The sequence below is a fragment of the Mustela lutreola genome, chromosome 4 (assembly GCF_030435805.1).
Source record: "Mustela lutreola isolate mMusLut2 chromosome 4, mMusLut2.pri, whole genome shotgun sequence".
NCBI classification, from domain to species: Eukaryota; Metazoa; Chordata; class Mammalia; order Carnivora; family Mustelidae; genus Mustela; species Mustela lutreola.
Genome location: NC_081293.1, coordinates 34,230,151 through 34,252,426, shown reverse-complemented (window position 1 = coordinate 34,252,426; position 22,276 = coordinate 34,230,151). Strand labels below are relative to the sequence as shown.

General features: G+C 39.1%; 1 protein-coding gene and 1 long non-coding RNA gene across 2 annotated transcripts in view; one reads left to right on the top strand and one right to left on the bottom strand.

Moving 5' to 3' along the window:
- Positions 1 to 7,250, top strand: part of KIF11 (kinesin family member 11) — a 41,886-nt gene extending 34,636 nt beyond the window's left edge. Inside the window, exons 20-22 of the mRNA XM_059169447.1 lie at positions 2,410 to 2,561; positions 3,829 to 3,945; positions 5,825 to 7,250. Of these exons, the coding sequence (XP_059025430.1) occupies positions 2,410 to 2,561; positions 3,829 to 3,945; positions 5,825 to 5,956 (401 nt within the window). The 3' untranslated portion in view covers positions 5,957 to 7,250. The remainder of the gene's footprint in view (positions 1 to 2,409; positions 2,562 to 3,828; positions 3,946 to 5,824) is intronic.
- On the bottom strand, positions 3,939 to 21,549 carry LOC131828652 (uncharacterized). The gene is made up of 3 exons (XR_009352526.1): positions 21,364 to 21,549; positions 13,677 to 13,761; positions 3,939 to 4,113 (listed from the first exon to the last, which is right to left on the bottom strand). It is a non-coding gene; the product is annotated as an uncharacterized LOC131828652 (long non-coding RNA).
- Positions 21,550 to 22,276: the final 727 nt, after the last annotated feature.

The following is a 22,276-nucleotide window of genomic DNA, read 5'->3' as shown; positions in this document are numbered from 1 at the left end:
ATTAACATTTTTGAAGTTGAAGTCAACCTTGTACTGTGCCAGATGTTCAGAAAAACCAGATCCTGCCATTGCCTGATAGGAATTTGCCATCTCCCTGCAGTCATCTCAAATGGAAAAAATGGAACCCTAAAGTATTTTTTTTTAATTTTTTTTTTTTTTTTTTAAATTTATTTGACAGACAGAGATCACAGGTAGACAGAGAGGCAGGCAGAGAGAGAGGAAGGAAAGCAGGCTCCCTGCTGAGCAGAGAGCCCGATGTGGGGCTCGATCCCAGAACCCTGGGATCATGACCTGAGCCGAAAGCAGAGGCTTTAACCCAATGAGCCACCCAGGCGCCCCAACCCTAAAGTATTTTTAATCAAGATTAGATGTCATGATATAGGTGACATGTACTGGGCATAAAACTTGTAATAAAACTTGGACATTAGAATCAATAAGATTTTATAAATATTTAGGGCACAGGTTTTGTTTAGAGAAGATTTTTATTTACTTTATTTATTTATTTATTTATTTTAAAGATTTTATTTATATATTTGACAGAGAGAGATCACAAGGAGGCAGAGAGGCAGGCAGAGAAAGAGGAGGAAGCAGGCACCCTGCCAAGCAGAGAGCCCGATGCGGGACTCGATCCCAGGACCCTGAGATCATGACCTGAGCCGAAGGCAGCGGCTTAACCCACTGAGCCACCCAGGCGCCCTATTTACTTTTATTTTTAAGATTTTATTTTAGAGTGTGTGCAAGCAGGGTGGGAACAGAGGGGGAGGGAGAGGGACTAGCCAACTTCAGGCTGAACAGAGCCCAAGGGGGGCTTGAGATCACAATCTGAGCCAAAATCAAGAATCAGAAGCTTTACCAACTGAGCCACCCAGGCAGGCACCCCTTTAGTTATTTACTTATTTTTTAAGATTTTATTTATTTGACAGAGCATGAACAAAAGCAGGGGGAGCACCATGCAGAGGGAGAGGGAAAAGCAGGCTCCCTGCCAAGCAAGGAGCCCGACCAGGGTAACCAGGATCATGACCTGAGTCGAAGGCAGACACTTAACCAACTGAGTCACCCAGGTGGCCCAAAGAGAAGATCTTTTAAAAGCATATAAAAAAAATCCAACAACCATCTATCTAGCACAGTTTGTAAAACATTTTAATACCAGAAATAGTAGACGAATGTAATTACATAAATCTAGTTTAATGGAAAAAGCTTATCATATTGTGCATTGTCTTACGTGTACCTCTCATTTTATCAGAGATGGCAAAGATTATTTTAGGCTATGATGATTTAGAAAAGCCTTCATGGAAGAAGATATGCAAACTATTTAACAGGATGAGTAATCGAACGATTATTTGGATTGCATTTAGGGTTGCATACCCCATAAATACTAAAAATCACTGAATAGATTTTATGGTATGTAAATTATACTTCAAAGCTTTTTTTTAAAGCAATTATGAAAAGAGGCGATGCTAGAGAATGTTAGTTTATTTTCTCCTTAAGAGCCCTATAATATTTGTTTCCACTTTTCTTTTCTTTTCTTTCTTTTTTTTTTTTTAAAGATTTTATTTATTTATTTGACAGAGAGAGGGAATAAAAGCATGGAGTGGGAGAGGGAGAAGCAGGTTTCCCGCTGAGCAGGGAGCCCAGTATGGGGCTTGATCCCGGGACGCTGGGGCTTGATCCCAAAGGCAGAGGCTTAACCCTCTGAGCCACCCAGGCACCCCTGTTTCCACTTTTCAATGAAATTAGGAATATAAGTGCTAAGCAAAAAGACAAAGAAGTGCTTGTGGAAAATATGAGAGCATGAGTTCATTATAAAGAAATATAATTGCGGGGCACCTTGGTGTCTCAGTAGGTTGAGTATCTGACTTCAGTTCAGGTCATGATCTCAGTGTCCTGGGAATGAGCCCCGTGTCAGGCTTTGTGCTTAGTGGGGAGTCTGCTTGTGGCTCTGCCCCTCCCTCTCCTCATTCTCTCTCTCTTTCTCTCAAATAAATAAAATCTTTAAAATCTTTAATATTTAGCTACTACCAAATTTACAGTGAAATGATCATCCTATCAAAGATCTTATTGGGGGAAAACTACTTATTCCAGGAATCCTGCCATTTCTCAGAACACTCTGATTCCTTTTAGAGCCTACAGCACATCTTTTGTGCATCCTCAGAGATGGATAATTTCATGTTTGGGGGTAGGTTGAATCCTGAAAATAATTGAGTCCATTTAAGATCATTTGTCAAGTTAGGAAATAGTAGTTGTAAAGCAATCCGTACCTGATGAGTAACAGGCTAATTCCCATGTGTGGCAATAGTTATGTCTTTGGAAGATAGAGACTCATGGGGAAGTATACAGCCTAACTTAAAAAAAAATCTTACTCCTATCCCACACTTCAGTCTTTTCCCATTTATATAATGTCCACTAAAGGTACAACACCACAGAGGAAAAATTACGTCTACCCGTCGACACTGGTGAGAACTGAACCACGTGAACAGCTCCTTGATCAGCTGAAAAGGAAGCAGCCTGAACTGTTAATGATGCTAAACTGTTCAGAAAACAACAAGGAAGAGCTCAGTCAGGTAAAATCTAAAACTTCATAATTTTAGTTAGGACTCTCACATAAAGTCCTTATGTCATTAGCTTTGTATGAAGAATTTTATTCTTTGCCTTTAAATCTTACTCTGTTGCATTAATGGTAGTTATCTGATCCTTAAGCCTAAGCCTGCTGCTTTTATTTTATTTATTTATCTATCTATTTATTTATTTATTTAAAAAGAAGATTATTTATTTATTTATTTGACAGAGATCACAAGTAGGCAGAGAGGCAGGCAGAAAGAGGGCAGGGAGCAGGCTCCCCGCTGAGCAGACAGCCTGATGCAGGGCTTGATCCTAGGGCCCTGAGATCATATCCTGAGCTGAAGGCAGAGGCTTAACCCTCTGAGCCACCCAGATACCCCAGCCTGCTGCTTTTAATCTGGCCATTTTTTATTATCAAAGTAATAACAATAACCAATATTAATGTTGTGCTTATTATGTGCCAGAGCCTGTGCTAAGCCCTTTACATGCATATTTACTCAGTTAACACTCTCAGTGGCCCTATGAAGTGGATGCTAGTACTGTTCTCATTGTAGAGGTGAGGAAACTGAGAATTACTTGGTCCCAAGTCACAGGATGGAGCTGGAATCAGAACCTAGAAGATCTCCAGTCTGCTCTTAACTGTAGCAATTATAGACAAGTTGGGAAATAGAAGATAAAAAATAACCTGTAACCCCATTATACTGAGATTACTACTTTTAACATTTTATTATAGGTATGTCTCTGTGAGAAAATATATTTGGGATTCTTTTTCTTTCTTTCTTTTTTAATTTTCAGAGTTTTTTTCTTTAAGTAACCACTACACCCAACATGGGGCTCGAACTTAAGACTCTGAGATCAAGAGTCCCATACTCTCACCACTGAGCCAGCCAGGCATCCCCATTATTTTATAGACTTCCTACTTATTTGGTTGAGGTTTAACTTTTACACAATGGACATTGTGTTATTTTCAAAGAAGAAAGCTGCACTTCCTTTTGTGAAGTTTTGTTGTTTTTTTTTTTTTTTTAAGATTATATTTATTTATTTGACAGACAGAGATCACAAGCAGGTAGAGAGGCAGGCAGAGAGAGAGAGAGGAGGAAGCAGGCTCCCCGCTGAGCAGAGAGCCTGATGTGGGACTCGATCCCAGGACCCTGAGATCATGACCTGAGCCGAAGGCAGAGGCTTAACCCACTGAGCCACCCAGGCGCCCCCTTTTGTGAAGATTTTTAAGTCCTTGGACTTAATCACTCATCTGCCTTCTCATTTTAGGCCGTGGATGAAGAAAAGTCAGTTCTAGGGCACTCTGTTGAAGAGCCTCCAAGTCAGGAACCATCTGTAGATGCTGGTGTGGATTGTTCATCAAGTGGTGGGATTCCATTCTTCCAGGTATGTGGTTCTGTCCTGTCACGTCCGCTTTCCACATCTGACAGACGTCTGCCGTTGGCTGCTGAATGGGAAGGCATCAGCAAAGTATTTTGTCATTCCTTTGGGATAGCTTTTGAGCTTGTCTGATTTATATTATTTACACGAATATTATCATTGATGAGGGGTTTTCTGTAGGAACATTAAAGGCAAAGCTTAATTTAATCTCCATCCTCAGATAGCACTCTTTAGCTATTACAGTAAGTCCCTACCACTTCCTGTATGCGCACCGTGGATTCTGAGAGCAGTTCTCTCTTCCCTCCACCTTTGACACAGAAGTCCTGGAGTCTGTGTCTGCTCATACTCAGACTTTGAAAGCTAAGAGGTTTAAAAGACAGAGACTGAAGGCCTCTCAGTTTATATTAGTTTCTCCTACCTGAGGCTTTTCTCTTGTTAAGGATTCTCTCATGTTTCCTGAGCCTCCTCACCTGCCTTGATCTTGTGCAATTAAATCCTGTGACCTTTTCTAACTCCTTTTCAACACTCTTAGGAGCACCGCACTTTAAACTGCCCGGCATCTTTCCCTTTATTTTGAAGAAATGAGCCTAGACACAGTCTATGATGAAATGATCTTCTCACGTAAGACACTGATGTCTACATTTTATAGTTGAAATGTTGCTTGTGATAAGTTTATGTTCTTGTAACCTCGTAGACTTGCAGGTTTTCCCACCAAGGCCTAAAGACCCTCCATCTGCGATTTAAGCTGTTAAAACTTCTACCTTAATTTCTGTTAAACTGTTCTCTCTTTCCCCTCAAGGTAATTTTATCCCCAAATCCTTCCTACCTTTTGCTTTATTCTTTACTAAATATATTTCTTTTCATTTTCCAACACTCTCTGCTATCTTTAAAGTTAAGGAAAGAAGAAAAATTAGGAAAAGAAAACCCTTGTGACTACTTAATCCCCTGGCCGGAATCCTTTCCTTACTATCATTTAGGACATTTTAAAGGCTAGGCTTACTGGTTCAGCTGGGGCAGGGAAGTCCCTACAGTACCAGAAAAGATTTGGAATTGGATTTTAAACCTTCAGCTGAAGTCTGAAATGATTTTCTCCCTGCAGCAGTTTCATGTGGGGAAATTTTCTGGGTTTGAAATTCTGAAGTTGGTTTATGATTTTTCTCAGCATGGATGATGATGATGATGATGATGAAGATTATTTTTGCAATGAATGTCATTAGTCTCCTAAAGCTCTCTATGGGCAAATATGAGAATTCCAATGAAATATAATTCCTAAATGAGAAATATGAAATCAGTTTAAGAGAAAAGGTAAAACACAGTTAAAAAAAATGTCTTGAGGTAGCCATATATCAGATTCTCTGCTTAATATAGAATTGCCTTTTTCGCAAGATACTAAATGTCTGTTTTCCTAGAGCAGGCTTTCTCATAGCAGCACTATTGACATTTTGAGCTGGGTGATCCTTTGTTGTGGTGGACTTTTTATTGTATGAGGTTTGGCAGCATCCTTGACTCCTACACACTAGAAGCCAGTAGCGCCTCCTAGTTTTAACAACCAAAAATGTCTCCAGATATTACCAGATACCTTCCTGGAGGAAGGGGGTAAATGGCTCCCTGTTGAGAACCATTGCCCTACAGTAAAGTCTATAATTATGCCTTGGAAAATCATGCAGAAAATTAGTAATTCATTCACCTCACTCCTTCCATTGATGGTAAGATGAAGAAGACATTCATTTCTACCTACTGAACAAATTTTTGGCTCCGATTTGTGCCAAACCTTTTCCACACTTAATTTCTTGCCTATAACCCAGAGGACTTTGAAAATAGAGTGTAGCTAGTATGTATCAAATGTTACTTTATATTGACTTAATTTCTCCCCTTATGTCTATAGCATAAAAAATCACATGCAAAAGACAAAGAAAACAGAGGCATTAATTCAGTGGAGAAGTCTAAAGTGGAAGAAACTACAGAGCATTCTGTTACACGGAGCAGACTACCTCTACGAAACCAGATAAATCTTTAGTTACCTTGAGGATCGGTGATTCTGTTTTTAAGAAAAATAAAAAATAAAACCTATAACTCCAGGATTTGAGCCTTATGTACAGATGAAAAACAAATGGACAATATCAAGGCTATACTGTAAATTAGTTGGATTTACTATGTCTACTCATTTTTCTGTCATGCCTGTAGTTCACTGTGTATTAATTTGGGTTTTATTTGGGACTTGCATTGAGTAAATATGTATTTTTAGTTTTTGATATAAAATAGCCCTTTCCTAAAAAAGGAAAAATATTTTTCTTGTATATCACTAGGTAACACACATATATAAGTTGTACTCTCCTTCTAGGCTTTGACTTATGTAGGTAAATATTGCCAACTCAGTCTTGGGAAGGACCACCTTTGTACTTTTCTTGCTATGATTGAATTATGTGTATCTGCTTGCCTCCTTCCCTAGACTTTTCCATTCTGCATTCTTAGCTCTTTTTCCTTTTTCATTTGTGACCAAACCATTTGTAGAGCTACAAAATGGTATCCATTCTTATTATGAGATAGTGTGAATTTTACTTAGAAGTCTTTAACACTTTCTGTGGTTCTAAAATTATTGTCAACAATAAACTCTAGAAGTAGTCCTTCCTTCAATATTTTTAGTTTGTTTCTCCCAGATGTAAAAGTATTCCTTTATGAGGCCCAACCCATTAACCCCCACAGAGTTTCTAAATAGCCAGCTTCTCTAGAATATAGATTACTCTTATGGGAGAACCACCAAGAACTCTGATTAATGGCTGTGTGGCCTATATGTTATGCAGAAGGTCCCAGTGATTTAAGGGCCTTTTGAAACTTAATTATGACTATAATTTATATTCTTTTGCTTATCTGATGAAACTTTGTACTTTGTATATAATAAAATATGTATATGTATATTTTTCTTTAGTGAAATCTTAACGCTTGGAAGGTTCCTGACAATTTTGATCTAGCAGCCAAATTTCTGGAAGTTGAGATTTTTCAGCATGAAGAGCAAGCACACTTAGAAGGAATAGAGGCAAAGAAAAAATTTTATGCCTTCGTCAAGTTAAGTATATAAATTTAGAGACATTTGACTTTGACTGTGGTAGCTAAGTAAAGCCAAGCCCAATTGGAGAATTAGAAAATGTGCTACTTTAAGGAACTAAATTTACCTTGCAGAAGTATTAGTCACCTGAATAAAAATAATGATACAATTTCTCTGCAAAATCAGATGTCAACATAAGCTATGGATAATATCTAACAAAATAAACTGCCTTCAGTAAATCCATTAATAAATTTAGTTTCTACATTGACTTGTTTGCCCTATTATTTCTTATTTGGCAATGGGTATCTTTACAGAGTTTAGCAAGTTGTTCCAAAATTCCTAAAATACACTTTAACACAGATACCATCTAGGACAAAGCACCTTGGTAAACATCCCAGGCTCCTTCAGTCGTACTCTAAGGGACTACACCTTAGTATAAGATTAGTGAGAAAGAGATTGGTCCTCACAGGGCCTGATGTCCAGCTTTAAGTCATCTGTTTCCTGACATTTTGAAATTATCTAGGAATGCTAATGCAACTGACAAGGAAAAACAAATCATTGGAGAATTTTTTTATTTTAAGGAAGTTCCGTACCCAGTGTGGGTCTCAAATTCACAACCCCAAGATGAAGAGTCGTCGCAAGCTCCACTGACTGAGCCAGCCAGGCACCCCAAATCACTGGAGAATTTTAACATCCTACACCTTAAATTAACTCTACAATTTTTGGTATACAATATCAAGCACTCAAAAAATAACCATCAGCAAAAATAGAGTAGGTAGGTAGCTTCAAGGACTTATTCTTCCTGAGGCAAAACATTCAGAAACAACTTTGTCAGAGCTAGGTTTATAGCAACCTAGTGCTCGGTCAAGAGAAGGCAAGCTAAAAACTAAGACATTTTTTTGGTGTTTTACTTGCCCTTGCTCCATCCCCCTTCCCAGCTCCGTGGTGATCTTAAAGACAGCAACCCGCATTCTCAGAGCAGGGCAACCCTGTTCACTCGTCCTGAGGGCGAAGAGGATCTTTTCATCTCAAAAAATTACTCTGTCTGGGCAATCTGAAGGCCTGAAGCAAGGCACTTGCCTTTGTTTTCATCTAATTCACAACTCAAGGTGGAAAAGTAGCAAGCATTTCTCAAAACTATGATAAGGCAAATGAACAACAGGCTACTACCTGCAGCAAAAGATGATAGTTGAGGTAAGATAAAGGAGTGCCTAAAACCTAAGAGGGAAAAGACAGGAGAGAATTTCTTAAGGAAATTAGGCCATTCAAAGACAATGTATATCGGGGAATTGAGAAAGCCACTCATGTCCAGGCCAGTTTATAAACTTAAAGCTACTTAAAGTAGCTTTTGCTACTGCTGACTGATCCCTACATTCAGCACAAGCAGAAAGTGAAAGCTAAGGCTGATTTTAAATGGCCTAGCTAAGCCCTGAAGTTGTGCTCCAACAGTCTACAAAGACGGATTTTTTTTTTTTTTTTAAAGATTTTATTTATTTATTTGACAGAGAGAGATCACAAGTAGGCAGAGAGGCAGACAGAGAGAGGAGGAAGCAGGCTCCCCACCGAGCAGAGAGCCCGATGCGGGACTCGATCCCAGGACCCCGAGATCATGACCTGAGCCGAAGGCAGCGGCTTAACCCACTGAGCCACCCAGGCGCCCCCAAAGACGGATTTTTTTTCTTTTTTTTTTAATTTTTGTTTTATTATTTGGTTATTGGCATTCCAGGAAATCTGTCAGCAGTAATACTAGCTGAATGCAAGCAAAAAGAGACTACCAAAGTCAAAGAATTGAGAGTCGAAAACCATTTAGAAAAGTAGCAAGCCATTGGAGCCACACAGCAAAGCTAATGCTGGGCTTGATCCCCACAATCCTGAGATCATGACCTGAGCTGAAACCAAGAGTTGAACACTGAGCCACCCAGGTGGCCTAATACTAAAAATTTCTAACAAAAAACTAAGAAGTATGCAAAGAAACAAAGTATGGCCCACTTAAAAAAAAATTAACACAAACCACCCCTTTCGAAGTAAACATTTTGAAATGAGCTGTCTCAAATATCCTCATAGAGTAAAGGAATTCAGGAGGACAATGTCTCAACAAATAGAGACTTGGTAAACTAAAAAAGCCATATCAGTTTGATATTTTTCAGCCATTTTGAGCTGAAAAATAATAAAATGAAATGATAGCACACACAACACTAGAAGCTTCCAATAGCAGATGTGAACAGGTAGTAGAAAGAACCAGTGAACTTGAAGCTGTTACTGAATTGTCTAATGCAAAGTGCAGAAAGAAAAAAGAATGAAGGAAAATGAACACAGCTTAAGAGACGTGTGGAGCACAATGAATCATACCAACATTCTCAAAATGGGAGTACCTGAAGAGAGAAATGGGCAGAAAGCATACTTGAAGAAATAATAGCTGAGGGACACCTGGGTGCCTAAGTCAATTAAGCGGCTGCCTTCGTTTGGCTCTCGGGTCATGATCCCAGTGTCCTGGGATCGAGTTCCTCATTGGGCTCCTTGTCCTGCAGGGAGTCTGCTTCTCCCTCTGCGTCTGCCTGCCACTCTGACTGCTTGTGCTCTGTCTCTGACCAAAAAAATCTTAAAAAAAAAAAAAAAAAAAAAAAGCTGAAAACTTATCAAATTCTTTACAACAGTTGAATCTTTACATTCAAAAACTCAATAAATCCAAACAGGAGAAACTCAAAGAGACCCACAACAAGACACATTATATATTCAAACTGTCAAAAGTTGAAGACAGAATCATGAAAGCAATGTGTGTAGTCTTCAAGGAAATGCAAAGCAAAACCACACCGAGATACCAGTTCATATCTACAAGGAGAGCTAGAGTAAAAACAGAAAAGAACATGTATTGGTGAGATTCACACTCACTCTCTCAAATAAATCTAAAACAAAAACAAAAACAAAAAACCCTCTAAAAAAAAAATCCACTCAAAAAATGTGGATGCAGGGGCACCTGGGTGGCTCAGTGGGTTAAAGCCTCTGCCTTTGGCTCAGGTCATGATCCCAAGGTCCTGGGATCGAGCCCCACATCGGGCTCTTTGCTCAGCGGAGAGCCTGCTTCCTCCTCTCTCACTCTCTCTCTCTCTCTGCCTGCCTGTCTGCCTATTTGTGATCTCTGTCAAATAAATAAAATCTTGGGGAAAAAAATGTGGATGCAAATGTCCACAGAAACATTATCACAATAGCCAGATGGTGCCCCCAAAATATAGTTCTAAGTGAAAGAACTCAGATGCAGAAGTTCATATATTGTATATTGTATGATTCCTTTTATACAAAGTATTCAAAAGAGCTAAGTTCATAGAAACAGATTTGCGATTGCCACGGTTGGTTGAGAGGGGAAAGAGGAGTGACTACTTACTAAATATGGAGTTTTCTTTTAGGATGTTGGAAATTTATTGGAACTAGATAGATGTGATAATCATATAATATTGTGAATATAGGACTCAGTTAAGGGTCTGTCTTCCATGATCCCAGCATCCTGGGATCGAGCCCCACATCAGGCTCCCCACTCTGTGGGGAGTCTGCTTCTCCCTCTCCCTCTTCCCCCTGTTCCTGCTCTCTCTCTCAAATAAATAAAGTCTTAAAAAGAGAAATTGCAAGGCAAAAAATAATATTGTGACTATAGTAAATGCTAATTAATTATGTACTTTAATTCCCTAGGGGCACCTGGGTGGCTCAGTTGTTAAGCGTCTGCCTTCAGCTCAGGTCATGATCCCAGGGTCCTGGGATTGAGCCCCACATCCGGCTCCCTGCTCAACAGGAAGCCTGCTTCTCCCTCTCCCACTCCTTGCTTGTGTTCCTTCTCTCGCGGTGTCTCTCTCTGTTAAAGTCTTTAAAAAAATAAAGTACCTAAAGCTCTTTATTTTGTAATTGAGGTACTGGCATGTAACAGTTTCAGGTATACAACATAATTATTCATTGAGAAATGACTACAGTAAGTCTGTGTTTTTTTTTTAAAGATTTTATTTATTTATTTGACAGAGATCACAAGTAGGCAGAGAGGCAGGCAGAGAGAGAGAGGAGGAAGCAGGCTCCCCGCTGAGCAGAGAGCCCGGTGCGGGGCTCGATCCCAGGACCCTGGGATCATGACCTGAGCTGAAGGCAGAGGCTTTAACCCACTGAGCCACCCAGGCGCCCTGACCACAATAAGTCTTAAAATGATTCATTTTTTGTTATGTGATTTTGACCTAAATATCCATTCAAAATATTTCTATTGACTCAAGGTGATGTAGCTGAATCATAGTGGCATTAATTGTTGGTAGACTTAATTAGCAGATAGAAAAAAAGTTCTTAAACAAATGCTACAGTTTAAACATATGAAAGGGGCACATGGGTGGCTCAGCTGGTTAAGCATCTGCCTTTGGCTTGGGTCATGATTCCAGGGTCCTGGGATTGAGCTCCACAATGGTCCACCTCTACTGTTCCCCCTGCTTCTCTCTCTCTCTCTCTGCTAAATGAATAAATAAAAATCTTTTAAAAATATATCAAAAATTAAAAATGTGTAGAGATGCCTAGGTGGTTCAGTCAGTTAAACATCCAACTTGATTTCAGCTCAGTCATGATCTCAGGGTCATGAGATTGAGCCCTGTGTTGGGCTCCGTGCCAAACTCAGAACCTGCTTAAGATTTTCTCTCTCCCCTGGGCGCCTGGGTGGCTCAGTGGGTTAAGCCGCTCGCTGCCTTCGGCTCGGGTCCTGGGATTGAGTCCCGCATTGGGCTCTCTGCTCAGCAGGGAGCCTGCTTCCCTCTCTCTCTCTGCCTGCCTCTCCATCTACTTCTGATTTCTCTCTGTCAAATAAATACATAAAATCTTTAAAAAAAAAAAAAAAGATTTTCTCTCTCCCTCTCCCTCAGCCCCTACCCCACCCCCACTCACATGCTCTCTGTCTCTCTCAAAAAAATAAATAAATGAAAATAAAAATGTGTACCACCTGTGCTCATAAAGCACAGCTATGTAATAGTCCTTTGAAAAATAACTTTGTATACAAAGAGATAGACCTGGACCAAAAGAAGAAAGATAATGGAAACAAATCACAGAAACTTCAGCAAATGGAGCTATAAAACGAGATCTTTCAAAATCAGCCATTTAAAGAATTTAAAGACATGAAATATTTTGGATGATAACTGGAAATTATTAAAAAATCAGATGGAAATTCTAGAACTGAAAAATACAACAAATTATAAACAAAATGGGCTTAGTTTGCTGAACAGCTAAAGGGAGTATTAAAAAATGGATGACAGGTTACAAGAAAATAGTTACCTTCAGCATAACAAGACAAATGGACAAGAAACAAAAAAAAATGGTCTGGTGAAAAGGTCTAACAGACATATAATTAGAGCCTCCAAAGAAAGGAGAGAGAATGACTGAACCTCTGTAAATCTCAAGCAGGATGAATATCAGGTCATACCGAGGTACACCACAGTTAAAGTGCTAAACGCCAACAATAAAGAAAAAAATCTTTTAAGTAACTAGAGAAAAAAAAGATACGATTTTCATAGGAAAAATAATTAGGCCCACCTGTCTGTGCAGCCTTCCCTGTGGTCCTGAGCCCTTGAAGGGTCTTTCTACCATGGAAGGATGCTATTCCTTGATTCTTGGGGTTTCCTGGTGGGTGGAGGATTGAGGTGTGGAGGTTGAGGAAGGTTTTCTACTGTGCAGGTCCAGCCCTACTCCTAAGCGGGCCCTACGCCCCAAGTCTTGGGGGAGTTGGGTCTTCTCGGTGATCCTGAGGGTAGCCAAATCGCCCACATCTTTTGCAGGTTCTTTGCAGGGAAGAGTGTCCTGCCCTTCCCCTAGGAGTAGAAGTTTTGTTTGTTTGTTTTTTACCTTTATCTCAATCACCGTGGTCTTCTGTGGTCTTCGCCTGTTCCCTGCAAGGGTGTTGCCCTTCTCCCTAGGGCTTTTGACTCTAAGGAAGTAGGGTCTGGGCAGAGCTCCATGTCTTTCTTGTAGTGATGGCTGCTCCCTTTCCAAGCCTGCATCTCTGCCTCTGGTCTCTCTGAAGCACCTGGTGAATTCTGAGAAGAGCCTGCTAGTGGGTATAAATTCCCATTGTGTCTGCACTTTCAGGGATTCTACACTTCTTGTTACCTCACAGTAAGCCTTTAGCAGTTAATATTAAAAATCTACCTGAATTCTTCTTACAGGTATACATGGTATCTGGTGTCAGCTACGGCTCTTCCCTGTGTCTCCTTGGGAAGGTCTGTCTCTCCTGAGAGTATTTGGCTGACCTGAAACCTTAGCTCTTGGATGTGTTCAAGAGAAGTTATGTGGTTTATCTCTTTTTTTTTTTTTTTTTTTTTTTTGTAGATCTATCTCCCCGGTGGGAGCAGACTCAGTGTAATCTCACATTAACATTGTCTAACTTGTCAGACAAATAGTGGAAGTGAGTTCAAGAGTGATTTCCTTTTCAAATGTGTACTTATTTTGTTCCTATTCTACTCGTCTTAAACAAAATAATCATATGCTTACTTCCATTTCTTCTGCCCCTTGCCAGTCAAGAGTCTTTCCCAGTCTATCTGGTCACCCTTTATGCCTTTAAGATACTTCCCCAATGTGTACTTGAAGAGACCTAGGAAAATAAAAATTTGATCTGATATTGCCTTAGATTTACTCTAACCTCTTTATTCGAAAGCTTTTGTTTTGAAGGAAGCTGAAGATCTTGTTGCTTTACCTGGGCTCAGCATAGTATCTGATGAAGTAAATGGCTTTGGTTGAGCAGGAACAATGGTAGCAGATCTCACTTGGGACATTTTCCCCTAAAGAGAAAGAGAAAGAAGAGAAACTGGCAAAGACCACTTCATAGATACATTCTGTTAAAAATGTTATTTTAGGGGCGCCTGAGTGGCTCAGTAGGTTGAGAGTCTACCTTCAGTTCAGGTCATGATCTTGTGGTCCTGGGATCTAGTCTGGCATCCTGCTCCTGCCTCAGTGAGGAGTCTGCTTCTCTCTCTTCCTCTCACTTGCCCTTCCCCACTGCTCATTCTCTCTTTCAAATAAATAAAATCTTTAAAAAAAAAAAAAGGAATTGCAGAATCATTATATTATATGCCTGAAATTCATATAACACTGTGTGTTAACTATACGGGAATTAACATTAAAAAGTTAATAAAATTTAAAAAAATGGAAATAGGGGCACCTGGGTGGCTCAGTCATTAGGTGTCTGTTTTCGGCTCAGGTCATGGTCCTGGGTTCAAGCCTTACGTCTGGCTCCACTGAGCCAGCTTCTCCCTCCCCTGCCTGGTGCTCCCCCTACTTGTGCACTCTCTCTGTATCAAGTAAATAAAAAGAAAAAAAGAAGAGGGGAGAGAACTTTTTTTTACCATTAGATATTCTTTCCTGCTTTGTCAAAGATTAACTGACCATATAGTTGTGCATTTATTTCTGGGTTTTCTATTCTGTTCTATTGATTTATATGTCTGTTTTTGTGTCAGAACCACACTGTTTTGATTACTATAGCTTGGTAGTATATCTGGAAATCTGGGATTGTGATATCTCCAGTTTTGTTCTTCTTTTTCAAGATTGCTTAGGCTATTGGGGTCTTTTGTGGTTCTGTACAAATTTTAGCATTGTTTGTTCTAGTTCTGTGAAAAATGCTTGTGGTATTTGATAGGGATTGCATTAAATCTATAGACTGCTTTGAGTAATAGATATTTTAACAATATTTGGTCTTCTAGTCCATGAGCATGGAATGTCTTTCCATTTCTTTGTGTCATCTTCAATTTCCTTACTCAGTGTTTTATAGTTTTCAGAGTATAGGTCTTTCACCTTTTTGGTTAGGTTTATTCCTAGGTATCTTATTATTTTGGGTGCAATTGTAAATGGGATTATTTTCTTTTTAAGGATTTTTTTTATTTTTTAAAAAAGGTTTATTTATTTTAAAGAAAGAGAACATGCAGAAGTTGGGGGACAAAAAGAGGGAGAGGGAGAGGGACAAGCAGACTCTGAGCTGAATGTGGAGCCTGACTTGGGGCTCAATCCCATGATCCTGAGATCACAACCTGAGCCCAAATCAAGAGCTGGACAACTAAGCACCTGAGCCACCTAGGAACCTTTTAAGATTTATTTATAAGCAATCTCCACACCCAACATGGGGCTCAAACCCACAAGTCCAAAATCAAGAGTTGCATGCTCTATCAACTGAACCAGCCAACATCTCCCTGCCCCCCAAATTGTTTTCTTAATTTCTCTTTCTGTTGTTTCATTATTGGTGTATAGAAATGCAACAGATTTTTGTACATTAATTTTTGTATCCTGTAACTTCATTGAATTTGTTTATCTTGGTGGAGTTCTTTGGATTTTCTATATATAGTATCATGTCACCTGCAAATAGTGAAAGTTTTACTTCTTCCTTACTGACCTGGAGTTATTATTTCTTTTTGTTGTCTTCAGTGGCTAGGACTTCCAGTACAATTTGAGTAAAAGTGATAAGAGACATCCTTGTCTTGTTTCTGATCTTAAGGGAAAACTCTCAGATTTCCCCACTGAGGATGATGTTAGCTATGGGTTTTTTATATATGGCTCTTATTATGTTGAAGTATGTTCCTTCTAAACCTATTTTGTTGAGGGCTTTTTTATTTTTTTAAATCATGAATGGATGTTGTACTTTGTAAAATGTTTTTTTGTTTTTTTGGTTTTTTTTTTGGTATCACTTAAAATGATCATATAGGGGCGCCTGGGTGGCTCAGTGGGTTGAGCTGCTGCCTTCGGCTCAGGTCATGATCTCAGGGTCCTGGGATCGAGTCCCGCATCGGGCTCTCTGCTCGGTGGGGTGCCTGCTTCCCTCTCTCTCTCTCTCTGCCTGCCTCTCCATCTACTTTTGATTTCTCTCTGTCAAATAAGTAAATAAAATCTTTTAAAAAAATGATCATATAATTCTTATCCTTTCTCTTATTCATGTGATGTAGCATGTTGATTGATTTGCAAATATTGAATCAGACTTGCAACACAGGAATCAATCAATCAATCAATCAATCAATTGATTGTGGTGAATGATTTTTAAAATATATTATTTTATTTGGTTTGCTAGTATTTTATTGAAGATTTTTTTTAAGAGATAGAGGTGGAGGGTGTAGGAGGGGTAGAGGGAGAGGGAACGAATCTTAAGCAGACTCCACACCCAGTGGTGAGCCTAATGCTGGGCTTGATCTCACAACCCCAAGATTATGACCTGAGCCAAAATTGAGAGTTAGACACTTAACTGACTGAGCCATGGAGATGCCCTTTATTGAGGATTCTTGCATCTGTGTTCATCAGGGATATTTTTTTCTGGCTTCCTTCACATAGCAAAGTGTTCACATAGCAGAAACAAAATAAAAAATAAACAAGTGGGACAACATCAAACCAAAAAGCTTCTGCACAGCAAAATAAATCATCAACAAAGTGAACAATCTGTAGAATGGGAAAAAAAAGTTTGCAAATTATATATCTGACTAGGGTTAATATCCAAAACATATAACAAATTCATAAGATTTAATAATAAAAAACAAAGTATCCCCTTTAAAAGCGAGCAAAGAACCTGAACAGACATTTCTACAAAAAAGATTTATGAAAGGCTAACAGGTACATGAAAAGATTCTCAACATCATTAGTCATTAGGGGAATGAATGCAAATTCAAACCACAATGAGCTATTACCTCCTGCCTGTTAAAATGACCATCTTAAAGAAGAGAAGAGACAATAAAAAAGCTGGTGCAGATATGGAGAAAAGGGAATGCTTGTGTATTGTTGGTGGGATCATAAACTGGTATGGCCACTGTGGAAAACAGTATGAAGGATCCTCACAAAATTTAAAATAAAACCACTATATGATCCAGCAATTCCTTTTCTGGGACTATATCCAAAGACAATAAAACCCTACCTCAACAGGATATCTGCACCATCATGATGTTCATAGCAGCATTATTTACAAGAGCCAAGACATGGAAACAACTTAAGTGTCCGTCAGTGGATGAGTGGATAAACAGGGAATATTATGCAGCCACAACAATTAAGGAAATCTTAGTTTCGTGATAGCATGAATGGACCCCGAAGGCATTATGCCAAGAGAAAAAAGTCAGACAAGAAAAGGCAAATACTATATAATCTCACTTACATGTGGAATCCAAGCAAAACAAAACAAAACACCTCTATGAGAAAGAAATAAAAATGTGGCTACCAGAGGTAGGGGGTCAGGGTGGGGAATTGAAGGAATATGGTTAAGAGGTACAAAATCCTAGTTAAAGGATAAATATTCCATTGCTAGGATGCCCCACATTTTATTTATCCATTTATTGGTTGAAGGACTTTTGGGTTGTTTCCACTTTTTGGGAATTATAATTCTACTATGAACATTTGTGTACAAGTTTTTGTATGGACATTTATTTTCATTTTTGGGGGTACGTACCTAGAAGTGGAACGACTGGGTCATGTGGTGACTCCATGTTTAAACTTTTCAGGAACTGTCAGTTTGTTTTCTGGAGCAGCTGCTTCATTTTATGTTGCCACCAGCAATGGATGGAGATTCCAAATCTCTACAACTTTACCAACATTTGTTATTTCCTGATTAAAAATATATATATATTATAGTTCTGCTAGTGGGTAGGAAGTAGTACCTTATTGTGGTTTTGATTTGCATTTCCCTCATATGTAGTGACATAGTACATCTTTTCATGTGCTTATTGGCCATTTGTTTTTTGAAGATTTTATTTATTTATTTATTTACTTGAGAGAGAAGGAGAACATGGCAGGGAAGGGAGAAAGGCAAGGAAGGGAGAAAGAGAGGGAGAGATTCTCGACCAAACTCTGCACTGAGTGTGGAGCCCAACACAGTGGGGGTGTTTCAATCCACGACCTTGAGATCATGACCCTAGCAGAAACCTAAAGTCTCACGCTTAACTGACTGAACCATCCAGGCATTCCATCTGTTTGTATGTCTTCTTTGGAGAAATGTCTATTCAGATCTTTTGCCATTAAAAAAATTGGGTTCTCTTTTTATTAGGGTTCCTTACTTTTCTAATTAGACAAATAAATAGTATAAGTTTCACCAAACCTTTCATGATCAATACACCTACATTATGGTGCTAAGTATGTTAGAGTAAGTATTTCATAGTATGTGAAATGCAGACATCATGAAAGCGATGTCATGGTGATTATTACCCATGTGTTCCAGAGCTCTGATCCCAGCCATGACACAGGTGAGACATTTCTATCTAATCTCATTAGCATTTTGCAAGTTAGTAAAGCCCTAAAACATGAATTAGATTTTGTCAAGTTTTAAGTTAAATGTAATACAATGATTTGATATGTGACATAAGTGATTTAGTCATCCCAATATTTGAGGGTAATAAAACTTTTACTGTAAGTAAAAATAGAACCAAATTGCTATAATAAAATCCACTGATGCTTTTTTTTTTTTTTTAAAGATTTTATTTACTTATTTGACACAGAGAAAGAGATCCCAAGTAGGCAGAGAGGCAGGCAGAGAGAGAGGGGGAAGCAGGCTCCTAGCTGAGCAGAGAGCCTGATGCGGGACTCCATCCCAGGACCCTGGGATCATGACCCGAGCTGAAGGCAGAGGCTTTAACCCACTGAGCCACCCAGGTGCCCCCCACTGATGTTTTTTAAAAAAAATTTTTTCTTGTGATGAGAACTTTTTTTTTTTTTTAAGGTTTTATTTATTTGACAGAGAGAGAGAGACAGAGATCACAAGCAGGCAGAGAGGCAGGCAGAGGCAGAGAGAGAAGCAGGCTCCCCACTGAGCAAGAAGCCCGATGTGGGGCTTGATCCCATGACGCTGAGATCATGACCTGAGCTGAAGGCAGTGGCTTAACCCACTGAGCCACCCAGGCACCCCAATTGTGATGAGAACTTTTTAAAAAAGATTTTTTACTTACAGAGAGAGAGCAGAGTGAGACAGAGAGCACAAGTGGGGAATGAGGGGGTGGGAGATGGGAGTAGAGGCAGAGGGAGAGGGAGAAGCAGCCTTCAAGCTAAGCAGGGACCTTGAAGATACCAGACTTGATCCCAGAACCCTGGGATCATGATCTGAGCCAAAGGCACACGCTTAACTGACTGAGCCACCCAGGCGCCCTGATGCTTTTTCAAGCTTTAGCTAATTTGAAGTTTTACCTCTATGTATATTTAATTATTGAAAATAAGTTGATTTGTCTATTTGTAAAGTTTATTTGTCCTAATGCATTTAATGAACATACTGTTCATCTGCTACCAAAAAAAAAAAAAAGAAGTTTCAAAACAATTACCAAAGTTAGATAAATTAGAGGTAAGACTCACCTTCTCTCCCTACAAAGGTTAGTTTCTTTTATAGTAGCAGTGACTAAAATAAATGGTGCCAAATTTTTGGACAGAGTCTTGTTTAATTCAGAATATAATTAAAATCTCATGTAGCTTTATTGGTTTTAGTATCCAGCAGAGAAAAAATATTGAAACTCCAAGAGATTTTGAATTAAATAGCTACAACAGTTTTGTTTTATTAGTTCTGACTGTGTGAAAAAAAATTATAAGGACAACTTCGGAAAAACCTAGTTCTTTTAGAGCCCCAAATGACTTTTAAAACAATAAAACAAACTATAAAACCTACACAAGTGATATTAAAAATTATGTAGTTCAATAAATGTGACATTCACAAATGTGGTTGTAATTTTTTTTTTTAACTATAGTAAAATGAACATGGATCTGATGACTGGATTTAGAAGAGATGGTGTTATATAGCTTAACAGAATTAAGTGCTTCAACTTGCTGGTGAGCGTTATGTAGCAGAGCTGGAATGTTCTATCAATGCCTTTTAAGATCTCCATCTAACTCCCAGGGTCTGTGGCAATTAAAGAAAGGGATGATGCTTCCTTTTCCTATAATAGTGTTTATTTTCCTAGCACTTTAATATTTATTTTTGGAAGGTTTGTAGATTTAGATTTTTTTTTTCTTTTTTTGCCTGGTGGCTGAGTCATGCACAGAATAAGCTACAAACCCATACTATTTTTGAAGATAGAACTTAATGGCTAGTGATTTGCTATAAGGGCATTATACGAACTGATCCCCTCAATTGCTTGGTAGGTAGAAGGGGCAAGAAAAGAAGAAAAACAAAGATGAGGGAAAGACATTTTGTGAAGAAAACAATAATCAGTCACCTGGTTAGTTCACTGAGGTCCTAATCTTTGAAGAGCCAAACATAACTTCTGAAGGTTCCTATGAGCTTTGGATAATAATTGTCCTTTCTTTGTCCCCAGATCATGTCTCTGTCCTTGGTACACAGAACACACTTGGCTTTCACAGTATTCCAGCACCTGGCTGACTTCTCCACTAACTGGTGGAATGGGCACAACATCAGACCGGACCACAGAGGGACCTATGATTTGTAAACAGGCCTCCATGATGGCTTCCAGGGACAATGTACTACCCGAACTTGTACGCAGATTTCACAAATAATTCAAATAATTTTTACCTTAAAAAATGAGTCTGCTTTCATTTCTTTAATATCTAAAATCATACTTTAAAAATTTTTTATACTGGAAAATTTCAAGTCTACAAAGAAGCTGACTAGTACAATGCATATCAGTATACTCTTCACCTAAATTCACCAATGAATAATTTTCTAATTTGTTTTATCTCCTTATCTGTACATGTGTGTATAATGGTTTGTGTATATATATGTTGTGTGTATGTATTGAACTATATGAAAGTTACGGATGTCAAGACCTTCACCCCTACTTCAGTCCACACGTCCCCAAAATGAGGACATTTTACTCACAATACTTATGTCATCTAATTTACAATTCATTTTCAGTTTTACCCTTTTAGCTTCCCAATTGTCTTTCATGGCTTTCTTTTTAAAAATCCAGAATCTAATCGGTTGGTGTGATATTATGAGAGGTTTCAAAAATCCTCATCCTCAACAATGTTTCACTTGATGGTCCTTTTTTTTTTTTAAATTTTATTTATTCATTTGAGAGAGAGAACACAGAGGGAGGGTGAGAGGGAGAAGCAGACTCCCCACTGAGCAGGGAGCCCACGTGGGGCTCGATCCCAGGACCCTGAGATCATGACCTGAGCAGAAGGCAGACGCTTAATCAACTGAACCACTCAGACACCACTCACTTGATGGTTGAATTATTACATTTAAAAAATTTTATCAAAGTTTTTAATTTGTTAGCTGGCATCCTTCCAGCTTTACCATCCACCATCCCTCTCTCTCTGAGCTATGGAGAGTGAGACTATGAACTGTTACATTCAATGTGTTATAATCCAAAATGTGCTTCTGATACTTAAAGTACCTCAAATTTGGCCAATGGAAGACTCATCAGGGTGGGTCTGTCTTCATTCTGTGGTTTCTAGCACAAGATGCCTTGAGCTCACCTTGTACTTACCATGCCCCAGACCTAGAATCAGCCACTTCTTCCAGGACCTACTTATGCTATGAGTAGGTCACCCATCCACATGGTTCAATTCTCCAAATATTCATAAAGTATACAGCAAGTTCTTCCTTCAACTCCACCTCTCTCTTCACGGACAGCCGATATTACTAGTTTTTGGTGTCCTCTTCCAGATAGAGTTTACCTAATAGAACAAAGGCACAGATAAATACCCCAACTCTTTCCTAACATTTTACCTCAAATGATAGCATATTACATTCACTGTGTTCGTCTGTCATCAGATGCCTATGACTCCAACCCCAAAAGACTAGGAGACTTTAGGCTAAGTTTCAGATTTTCAGAAAGTTCTGGGAGGATGATTGACCAAAGCTGCACTGACAACGCTCACATGCTATTCCTTGAATATTCGTCCCTCTCTAGGTTCTTTGACAACTTCTCATTTTTCAAACATCACTTCCTTGGAGAGTACTTTCCGTTCCTTAACACGCCCCCTCCCCCAGCTAGGTGACGTCCCTGGTTATTAGGTTTCGGATCATTATGTACTTCTCCTTCCTAGCACACACATAAGTCACAGCATTAAAATTTGTTTCCTGCCTCCGTGAGGAACGGAACTACATCTGTCTTGTTCACTGCTGCCACATAGTAGTTGCTCAACAGAAATGTGCGCAGTGAAACTCGAATGCGGGCCAGCCGGCTTCCAGTTCACTCTTCTTTCGTCGGCGACCCCTCTTTAGTTGGTGAAATTGTTCCAAGATGTAAATAAAACATCTCAATAGGAAAAGCTGGGAAATGTGTATTTCCATGATTAATGGAGGACCTTAGCAGAAACTGCTCACCGCGAGGTGTGACTACCGCAGGAGGGCGTCAATCAAGAAAATGCCCCCTTGGCCCTCAGGCGAGTGGAGCT